This window comes from Mastomys coucha, unplaced genomic scaffold, assembly GCF_008632895.1.
Source record: "Mastomys coucha isolate ucsf_1 unplaced genomic scaffold, UCSF_Mcou_1 pScaffold21, whole genome shotgun sequence".
Classification (NCBI taxonomy): Eukaryota; Metazoa; Chordata; class Mammalia; order Rodentia; family Muridae; genus Mastomys; species Mastomys coucha.
In genome coordinates this window covers 171,931,698-171,943,107 of record NW_022196904.1, presented here as the reverse complement: position 1 = coordinate 171,943,107, position 11,410 = coordinate 171,931,698, and the positions used below count along the sequence as shown (strand labels likewise).

Sequence of the window (11,410 nt, the reverse complement as noted above, 5' to 3'; positions counted from 1 at the left end):
AGGAGGGTTTACCTGCACACTCTGGGCTCGGCTCCCCTGAAGGAGGGTTTACCTGCACACTCTGGGCTTGGCTCCCCTGAAGGTTTTTTGGAAGCAGCTGTTTCCAGAAGCTTTCTTTTGAATAGTCAAAATGTACAGCCATCGGTGTATTATTTTGTTGAATATTAAACCAGACCTATGAAAACATTAACAAAAGGACTCTGTAGGCCCACAGGAACACAAGACTTATAGCGGGGAAGGATGATGCAAAATTTTACGGGCTTGTAGTCAACTTAAGTGGCTGAAGCCGAGGGGGGTCTGGAAGGGTAGCGCTAACTTGGTAGTGCCAATATTAGAAGCTCTACAGATTGGCTTGAAGGGCAAAAGATGGGCTAATCCCTAACCCCACAGACTACTGGGTATCATGACATCAAAGTTCCTGGGAGACTCTAATGTGTGCCCAGGATGATCTGAAGAAATAACTCAAGGTTTTTTATTCGCATACTTACATTTTTATCATTGAACAAACAATCTACACTTTGCAAGGGACAAAATGGGTCAAACTGCTTATGACATTGCCCTGTTGATGGATTCCAAAGCAAACACTCGCCAGTTTCTTGAGTTAATACATACGCCACATGGCCCTGCATAAGGAAAAAGATTCATCATACAATATATTTGTTGACTACCTTCTATAATGTAGAAGTTATAATTATTCTGAGTTATAGTTTTCTTTGGGCTTAAAAACATTTTTTTAAAAAAAGAAAAAAACTTAACAGCAAAAAAACAAAACAAAAACCAAACAACAACAACAACAAGAAGTCAAAGTCAAGAAAGTCTCAGAACTCCTCAGACCCAGCAAGCGTGAAGATTTCAATAAGAGAATCTGTGAGCCAGAGCCACCAGAGCCACCGTCAGAGGTTCTGTAGGGTGCACTGGTGGCAAGAAAGCATGTTACTCTAAGGAAATCAGTGGGCCTGAATGATTTACACCAATCGATCAGACATGACGACTTTCTGACAGACAGTCTTAGAGCATTTGTGACAGGGTCACTTTTATCTAATTCACACAAAAGTGCTGTAGGGACTCACTTCAGTTAGCATATACCTGGACACTGAACTCCAGGCCGAGTAAGTTAAAGGCTCAGAGGGAACCGCGAAAGGAGTTTAAAACCCACTAAACTAAAACTGGGAGGAAGATTTGGAGCTAGAAGGTAATGTCCACAGGAAAGCAGTCTAATGGATAAGAACCCCGGGGGCTGGGGGACATCTCAGTGGGCTAAGACACTTGCCATGGAAGGCTAGTTCGTGACCTGAGCTTCATCCTGGGGACCCATGAAAAAGTTCAAGGAAAACTCCACAGAGTGTCCTCTGACCTCCACATGTGTGCTTTGGCATGTCTCCTCGCTACCCATACACAGACATACTAATAATGATAATAAGTATTTATTTAGAAAAGACAGTAAGTATTAGTTATGGGGCCAGGGAGGCAGCTCAGCTGGTAAAAGCCTGCTGGCCTGGCCACAGAAACCTGTGTAGGGAGAAGGAGGAAGCACTCGAGTTTTCTTAGGGTCACCACGTGTGTGCTGTGGCATGTGACTCCTGAAATAATAAATACAATTTTAAAAGTTTTTTTTTAAATGGTTATGATTTTGTTCCGCATGTATATTCTCATAGTGTTGAGACTTTCTAAGTGGAAAAAAATAATTCAAATAATGATAACAATAGTTAACATTTATTGGTTATGCTGAGAGTCCACTGACTTCCTCCTTTTAATTCCCTCTTAATTCTGAAAGTAGGAATGTTTATCGAGAACCCTCTTTAATGAGGAATCGGAGTTTAAGGGGCTAAAGTGACAGTGGGAAGCAGCATTCCCTTCCAGCAGAGATTAACAGGATGGAGAGGCCTGATGGAGGTTAACAGGATGGAGAGGCTTTAAACCCAAGCCAGTCTCCACACTGCTCTGCCCAGCTTGCTGTTCCTATGTCTCTACATTTCTGGCCCAGAGCACTTGGTCTTCATTACTGTGCCTCTCACCTCACCCCAACCACCAACTGAGGTGGAACCTGCCTGCTGTGGAGTTCCTCTCTGGATCAAATAACAATCATTTATTGAGATCTTATTAATGCCACCTTCTGGCATGTATAGCCAGAGTAGTGGATCAAAGGGGACATTTACAAATTTGACAAATAATAAGCTATGGCAAGGGATCTTGGGAAATAAGTCATATCATAGTAACAAAAAAAAAAAAAAAAAAAAAAAAAAAAAAAAGGTAAGGCCGAAATGCTGAAACATGGCCAGACATCCACACGCGGGGCCTGAAGCAGGAAGGGAGATATTCAGAAGTAGAATGTAAAGTGTTAAAGCCTGGAGAAGCATAAAAGACACCATTAGAGTGTGTGTTCAAGCCTTATAATACAGTTTCTGAAACGGGATTGTGGTGGTGGATGAGGATAGCCATAGTGCCATGCATGGGATGCTGCAGACCCCTGATCTCATTCACTGCACATTCGCCACAAACAGCTGCCGTGGTATGAGGTGATTTAATAGTTCCAGGGGCCATGTCAAGAGCACCATTTTACAAGAAGAAGAGTAAAATCGGCACAAGTGTTGGTGCACCAGCATTACCCTCAGGTCACAAATGCTTGCCCGCGGGAAGTCTACCAGACAGGGGGCTTAAGGCTGGTTGAGTTTCGTTCACACTTTCCCGCACTTACTTCTAGTACTGAGGTTCCCAGGATCACCAATGCCTTCTTCCCGAAGTACAGAAAGAAGTTACAGAGAAGTATGGCATGCTCTTCTTTATTTCCAATGGCCAAACTAATGCAGCACTGGGCAAAAAAAAAAAAAAGGAACAAGAATAACACAATGTATTCTAAAAGGAGGAGAGGAAGAGGAGGAGAGAGGAAAGAGAAAGGTGAATCCAGTAAGCAAGGCATTTAGAGCCTTACACTACCTGCAGACCAGCATCCACTTTATCAGGAGGTTAATACAAAAGCGAAGCAGCAAGCTCTGGCTTTGACGAGGTGTAATAAGAGAATGTGAAGTTGAATCACCAGGCCTCTCTGATAATGGGAAGTTGATATGAATATTATATAGACTGGCCAGAGAATTTATATCCAAAATGGGCGACCTTCCGCTCAAGACCAATATACTGCCCTGAGCTTCCAAGGGAGCGTATCAGATAAGGAATCACACAGGATCTGGGGGAAAGTGTTATTTTGGGCCTTGGAGCCACAGTTTGTCCTGTACCAATACAGTATTTGACTCAAAGAAAGGAGGAGAGATAAGTTAAATGATGTCCAATCAGGAAGCACAATAGAAACTCCTTACCCTAAAGAGCTAGGAAGATGAGCTACAGGTAAGAGATCAAACATGGGATACTGAGTGTGTGGTAAATAGGAATTGGTACAGCAGGAAAGGCAGTCTGGTGGCCTATGCCTGCATCAATGTAAGTATGTTTGTTTGGTCCTTAGAAATTTTTTGTGTATTTTTGTTTTGTTGTTTTTGTTGTTTTGAGGCTGGGTCTCTCTATGTAGCCCTTTCTGTTCTGGAATTTACTATGTAGACCAAGCTGGCTTCAAACACAGAGATATTTGCCTCCCTCTGTCTCCTGAGTGCTGGGATTAAAGGCATGTGCCACTACTCCCAAGCCTTGGCCTTAGAATTTTTTAAAAGAAGACTTTTATGTACAACTCTAGATTTCTGGCTTCTGTTGAAAAAATTCTGAGTATCTATTAACAACATTGGACCTACATGTTCAAAGGGTAGCTGCTAGGTCTCTCAGGCTATCCAAATACCCAGAAATGAGCTTACACTGGACTGTAAGATTTCTGGCACTTAGATAAAAGCCAGAATTTCTCAGGAATTTATGAAACTGGTTCCCTTCTACCAAAAGGGGTCATTTCCCTTACTTCTAGCAGAAGGGACACGTGGCTACCTGTGGTGCCTATCAGGATATCAAAGTCCATGCAGGCCTCTGTCTTCCCTCAGTATCACAAGTGCCTGTTACACATTTCAAAGTCTCTGCTAGCATCCTAAGCTTTCTCAACCCCTCTCTCTTCTACCCTGCCCCCCGCAGCTCACGGGCTTCCCTCCAACAGACATTTGTCCTTTCTATATCCTGGCGATTCCCACTATTCTCTTTGTTACACACTTTCTCTCTCTAGCTCTTGCTGTCCACTTACTCTCTCTCCATCTCTTATTCTCACAAACTCTCTCTATTTCACTATTCTCTCTCTCTAATGGTTGCTATTCTCCCTCTCTTGCGGACAGCCCTGGCCATGCCCACCAGTCTGCTGGCCGTGTTCAGTCTACTTCCGGGCTCCTTCAGGTGGCTCTGTCTGTCCTCTCTTTTCTATCTACAACAAGACCCCTAACCATATCATGGAGCAAGTCGGTCATGTCAACAGTTTCTTTACTGAGCCCACTGGGATACAGCAGCAATCTGCTGTCGAGTAGCAGTGATAACAGGCAGATGAGACAGACGCATGCTCTCTGGTTCATGACAGCCCTAGAGAGGGAGCCAGGGAGGGGGGGGACGAGGAGGCTGGTGAGCTCCTGAAACCAACTGTTTATTCAACAGCATGGAAATGTCTTACGAGAGCTTAGCAAGAGGTACAGCCACACCAGTGTGCTCTGGCTGCATCTGACGCTAGATGACGGGGTTCGGAGAGAGCATAATACTCCATTGCTGACATGCCCACAGAATAGAAATATTCATGAGGAATTGCTTTGACTTTTGAATAGAAAATCACCTTAATGACTTATTTTCATGAATGATTTTGGAGCAGGCAAGTATACACAAATTATTAGATACTTTCTGCCGTGAGGTATCTACCAGAGAAGACTGCCAGGAATTGGGTTTAAGCTGACAGAAAGCCTTTATAAGCTGACTGGCTACTACACTGGATCCTTGGCATCCTAGTGTAGCCCTAAACCTTTCTCAGGATAAGCTTTTAAGCATAAAAACCATATTCTGGGTTGGGTTGACATACTTCAGTTAAGAAGAATAGCTAGCCAGAATCCAAGCTACAAAAGCCAAAAGGCAAGGTTAGCAGTCTAGAGACTTCCCAGAACTATGGGCTTTGATGGGTTAGGCCTTTGTTTTCGTTTCGACAGGTGGTGCTAAGTGCCTGAATGGTACTTCCATCATGGCATCAGTTGTGCTGAGGTCTGGGACCCTGTTACACTCTCATATTTCACAAGGCAGAACACTACATAAGAAGTGCTACCTTATGAGGAAAGACAAGTGAGAAATAGTATACATTTTAACTATAAAATGACATTTGTTACCTCTGATGTCATCCATATGTCAGAAACATCATTTTCATCCAACGTCTCTGCCGCAAAAGGGATCAGAGATACAAATCGGGCGATGAGGTCCTGAAATAATATCAACTGGCATTCACTGAGCATGTTCATCGTCCAGCACAGCACTTTATAAGCAGTATCTCTCCTAGAACACACTACAGGTCTCTCAGGGGGCAGAAAGAACAAGCCTAGAGGGATAAAATAACTTGCTCAGAGTCACAAAGGTTATATGCTATGTGAGCCTCTGGGGATTGGGCCCAAACAGCCTGACCCAGACGATACTTGTCCGGCATTATGTTTTATTATAATAAATTATTATAATTTAAAAAATACTATATCACTGGATCAACATTAAATGTGTACTTTATAACTGTAAATGTCAGCATGTTTAAAGGTGAAGAACACTGAATGTTTGACTTGCTTGCTCTTGGTTCAACATCTTTCTGAACTCCTCTTATTATAAACTTACATAAGCTGCTGCAGCCAGAAACAGAGGGAGATGTGACCTGCTTCCTTGATCACAAGAACACTGAGGATGTCACAAGAACACTGAAGATGTCCCCTTCCCACCAGAATGTGGCAGACTAAGATGCAGAGGCAGACCAAGATTAAGACAACACACAGGAAGGTCTTTAACTTTCGCAGTGATGTGTAACAGGTACCAGTTATGCACAGCCATGACATTTTGCACTAATGACTTCATGCAGTTAATTCCAGTGCTCCACTCTACTCAACAAATGCCCGAGATAGCTGGGCAGTGGTGGTGCACACCTTTAATCCCAGCACTTAGGAGGCAGAGGCAGGCAGATTTCTGAGTTCAAGACCAACCTGGCCTACAGAGTGAGTTCCAGGACAGCCAGAGCTATACAGAGAAACCCTGTTTCGGGGGGAAAAAAAACAAAAGCAAAAAAAACCAAATGTCTGAGAGAACCCTTAGCTCCAGGACAGTGGGCCTTAATTAAGACTGACAAGCTGGAAGAAACCATGACAGAAAAGCAGAGTGCAGTAAAAAGCAACCTACATGAATCTGGGCGTTGGGTTTTTAGGTCAAAAGGTCCTATTAAGAGAGCTTTATAACTCACAAATAACATAAATTATCCAAGAACCACCAATCACTTAAATTGATCCCCAAATAAAAGGCATACAGTTGAGCCCAGTGGTAGTGGTGCATGTCTTTAGTCCCAGAAGTCAGGAGGTAGAGACAGGCAGATCTCTGTGAGTTTGAGGCCAGCCTGGTCTACATAGCAGGTTCCAAGACAGCCAGGACTACACAGAGAAACACACACACACACACACACACACACACACACACACACACACACGATACTCTTGATTCTTCGTAGGTTCTCTATAATCTTGATGAAACTGCTAAAAACAGTAACTGAAGGAAAACTTGTCACTCACAAGTGTTGCATTTGAGTCATGAAGAAATATGTCCAGAAGTTGCTGAGGTGGATTCAATGCCTTGATGTATCTTGTGACTAGGGTATGCATCCCTTCACCATTAAAAACAGCCGCCACGACTCTTCGGTTGGGAAACATGGCCTTACAGTTCCTGGTGAAAGTCTGTGCTCTCTGTAAAATGTCTATTTGATCTGAAAACTAAAATCAGATTTAAAACAGCTTAACACTGTGCCTTCCCCTTACAAAATAAGGGAAAAGCTCATGTTTACTTCTGACAAATTTGACACATTTCCACTGGTCTTTAAAACAGTTACACTTTTTTTGATGATCTATTTCAGAATAATACAGTGTGAGACCTACCTCATCTACTTTTGGATTGTACGTGACATATGATATTTGAGGTTCAATTGTGGCAAAAATGTTTAGGAAGGTACATTCTTTGGGGTTCTGCCCACTGCTGTCTTCTCTAGGAGAGATGTAGGTGTTACTCCAGGTATACCCCAGTAAAGTGGGCGGGATGTTCACTTGAAATGTCCCGCTAATCTGAAAGAACACAGGATGAGAATCAGCTAAACCTATGTCCCAGACCAGTCTTCTGTCCAGGAGAGCCTTGGCTTTCATAGGGACATGGACTCCTGCTGGAGAATGGCCAGGCTCTCTGGGGTAATCAAGACTCTTGACTCAACCTTGGATCCCGTATTACTCGAAGAGAGCAAAAGTAAGAAAAGGATGAACCAAGGAAGCCAGTTACTACACCACAGTGATAAGTGTTCTCAGAAAATCTACATTCAGAGGCTGGAGGGATAACTCAGTAGTAAAAAGTGTGTGCCACTCTTCAAGAGGACCCCAGGGTGTTCCTCGGTGCTCATGCTGGGTGGCTCACAACAGCCTGTGATTCTAGCATCCAGGGGATTTGATGCTCTCATCTGAACTCAAGTGCACATACCCACATGTATACAGAACCCAGAATAAAATAAGTTGTAAAAGGAGAAAAATCTAATTTAGGCTCAACGAAGATGTGAAAGATCATGTTGCCTTTTGTAGTTGAGTCTGGAGTGGGAGGGAAATGTAATGGCAAAACCCACAGCCCTGAGTATGGTTGTGGAAACAGGGATCGTGAGTGTCAGTGAGAAAGTTAGAGGCAGGGGTGAAGGGTAGGGGGCTGCGAATCATAGTGATACCAGCAGCTAATGGTCAGGAGCCCTCACTGTGTGCAAGATCCTTGCACGGTGCACACAGTAACCAGTGTGCCAAATTCTGGGACAGCTTGTTCCATTCAGTGAGGTGGCTTTAACTCCCCTTACCTTTACTTAAAGCACTAAAGTTGAGGTTCAGAGAGCAGATGCAATTTGTGAAGGATCATAGAACGAATGACTAGTGGAGCCAGGATTACAACCCAGCCTTGTCCTTCTTTGAAACCCACACTTGGTGACTACCTGTCCGTCATACAGCCTAGTCTGAGGCACAGAGATGTCCGCAGAGATTCCCAAGTACAGCAAACCCTGTACCTCTGACCCCTTAGATCTCTTTATCAGTAATACTTTCTCTCATGGCCTCGTGTGACTGTCCATAGCATCTTTCTACCTCCCAACTACTATCTATGATCTCCTCCTTTTAAAAAAAAACGAAGGCAACACTTTCAATTGGTACCGTGACATCAATAAACTGCAAGCAGAAGTCTGGGTGGCAGGAGAACTCTACCCTGGCATGGGGATGGCTGTCCTGTTTCTCCCTGCCTCCTTGTAGGGCCCAGCTATGAAGCTGGAGTTGTAGTGAGCAGTTTGCAACTCTGAGGAGAAAGAGGACAGTGGGGCAGAAGGATAGAGATAGCTTGGGTGCTTGGTAATATCCTTGAGCAGCTGGCCTGGGGCATTTGGACTTCTTTCCTGGAGAGGTAAGTAGACCTCTGACTCACACAGCTGTGGTTGGTTTTTCTGTTGCACCTGGCCTAATCTGGTCCTAATAAACAATTCATTTTTACTCAAATCTCCTGAAGGCTTGTGAGACTCATTGAACTACTTACTTTAAAGAGTCAAACAAGTAAGGGAAAAATAAGTCACAGAAACATTACTGTCTTACCCACCACCAAACTTTCGAAGCCTCCATTGCCCGAGCAGCCCAGGCGCAGCAAGGTCCTGCTGGTTTGTACCCTCAGAGAACCCATCCCATACCACCACAGAACTACCATGGCAACACTATAACACTTCACACTGCACCAAAATGAAGTTCACTTCTGACTCTTCTTCTAATCCTCAGGGTCTGGCATAGTTACTGGGGTGTCAGGTGACATGCTTAAGGTCTTTCAATAAGTAACTGAACCTAAAGTGGATCCTAGACTAGAGCTTCATCCATGTGGGTCGTGCAGGCTTGTGGGTTGTGCAGGCTGTGGGTTGTGCAGGCTTGCGGGTGTCGTGTAGGCTTGTGGCTGCTGTCGAATCCAGCAGTTGAGCCCCGCCCCCAGGTTCTTGCAGGATCCAGCCTCGTTAACAACCTGACATAACTGATAAGCAAGGCTGTAAAGATGAAATTCTAGGTACCTGGATCCTGCCTTACAAAAGGCCTTCATGCAAATACAAATTTTTCTTTCAGACTTAGGACTAGCTATTTCATTCTGTCTTTTTTAAACACTTTAAAAATGCAAGAAATAAGTTTATGGGTACCTCCTAGAGATGCTTACACCCTGCAAGCCCTCTCAGACCCCACAGTACTTGGTAACAGCTAAGTACAGAATCTGACTTAGAGACACCAGAAAGTGCTTTTATTAGACAGACATGGCTCTTGGGGTGATTGGCAAGGACCTTTTCTGTTACCTCAGGCTGTTGCAGGAGAGCTGAGAAAGGGAAGCTGATGGAGCCCAGCCAGTTCTTTTGTACATACGAGTGAGCACTGCAGCTCTTGAGGCAATGATCCTATTAAAGCAAACTTAAGTTAAACTCACAAAAATGTTTCCTGTAAGACGAATGCTTTCACAAACTCATAGGTAACTATGACAAATCAATCTTTTTATTTTTTGTTCTCTCTCTCTCTCCTTCACTCCCTCTATCCTTCCCCACTCTGTGTGTATGTGTACATGTATGTGCGTGTGCATGCGCCTGAGCCACCACACCTAGCTACAAATTTTATGTTTGAGATGGCCAGTTGGGTGATCCACCGTATCAGTTAGTGAGGGTCAGAGGGAGACAGATTCTCAAAGAGTCTGTTTAACATTTTCAAATGCTAACGTTTCAGCACACAATCCTTACAAATTGTAGTAACCCTTCCCTCTTGGTCTTAGGATGTGACTTCCTTGTAACCTAGCTCACCCAATGGGCTCTTCTCTTTTTATTAGGGTCCGTTCAATGGCAGTCATAGAGTGGGACCAGTGACTCTATGGAGCCGGAGACTAGGAAGTAAATGATTGCTCATGCAACTAAACGATGCAGCTAAAAGTTAAAGCTGGAAGTTTACAGTGAAACCTCCCAAACCTTTAAAAATGTGAAAAAATAATATTCAAAAGTCACAGACTAAGGAAGAATATATAATTAAAAACATACACAGAGAACATCTGTCCCAACACCAGGAATAACTGGGACCAGCGGGACCAGGCACACAGGAACTCTGCCAGCCCAGTGGCACGTTTTTTTCCAGTCTGTCTGGACCAGTGTCCTAAACAGACTTTGCATGCAAATTCCGCACAACACCCAGAAGAAGCTCCATACCCAGGCACTCTAACACACACAGGATCATAGGATCAGAGGTGAGGAGGACACAACATCTGTCCCAACATCAGGAGCAGCTGGGACCAGAGGGACTCAGGCACACAGGAACTCCACCAGCCCAGTGGCATGAGTTGCTTCAGTGCTCTGAGCAGACCTTGGGAGAAAATTTTGCAGCCACTCCCACAACACCTAGAGGAAGTTCCACTCCTAAGAGCGTTAGTGGGCCCAGGATCACAGGATCCCAGAATCACAGGATCACAGACACAGCTCTACCCTGAGGAGTTCTGACACAACCAGGATCCAGGAAGGACAGGCCCCAATCAGATTTAGACAGGGCAGGTAGCAATTGAAATAACCACATGGTGGGAGGCAAGCATAAGAACATAAGCAACAGAAACCAAGGTTGCTTGGCATCATCAGAACTCAATTCTCCCACCACAGCAAATCCTGGACACACCATCACACTGGAAAAGCAAGATTCAGATCTAAAATCACTTCTCATGATAATGACACAGGACATTAAGAAGGACATAAATAACTCCCTCAAAGAAATACAGGAGAACACAGGTAAATAGCTAGAAGCCTTTAAAGAGGAAACACAAAAATCTCTTAAAGTACTATAGGAAAACACAATCAAACAGGTAAAGGAAATAGAAACCATCAAGGATCTAAAATGGAAATAGAAACAATAAAGAAATCACAAAGGGAAGCAAGCCTGGAGTTAGAAAACCTAGGAAAGAGATTTGGAGTCATAGATGCAAGCATTACCAACAGAATACAAGAGATAGAAGAGAGAATCTCAGGGGCAGAAGACACCATAGAAAACATTGACACAACAGTCAAAGAAAATGCAAAAAGCAAAAAGCTCCTAACCCAGAATATCCAGGAAATCCAGGATGCAATGAGAAGACCAAACCTAAGGATAATAAGTATAGAAGAGAGTGGAGAGTCCCAAGGTAATGGGCCAGTAAATATCTTAAACAAAATTATAGAAGAAAACTTCCCTAACCTAAAGAA

The 11,410-nt window shown here is 43.8% G+C and overlaps 1 protein-coding gene across 3 annotated transcripts in view; it reads right to left on the bottom strand.

Moving 5' to 3' along the window:
- Positions 1–11,410, bottom strand: part of Cc2d2b (coiled-coil and C2 domain containing 2B) — an 86,336-nt gene that overhangs the window by 13,454 nt on the left and 61,472 nt on the right. For 2 of the 3 annotated variants that reach the window (XM_031390288.1, XM_031390289.1), the window contains exons 26-32: positions 9,506–9,604; positions 7,056–7,238; positions 6,696–6,893; positions 5,274–5,363; positions 2,696–2,809; positions 489–623; positions 53–175 (exon numbers count right to left, since the gene is read on the bottom strand). In XM_031390288.1, coding sequence (XP_031246148.1) covers positions 53–175; positions 489–623; positions 2,696–2,809; positions 5,274–5,363; positions 6,696–6,893; positions 7,056–7,238; positions 9,506–9,604 — 942 coding nt within the window. Of the gene's footprint in view, positions 1–12; positions 176–488; positions 624–2,695; positions 2,810–5,273; positions 5,364–6,695; positions 6,894–7,055; positions 7,239–9,505; positions 9,605–11,410 lie in introns of all 3 variants that reach the window. The other variant, XM_031390290.1, reaches the window with a different exon arrangement.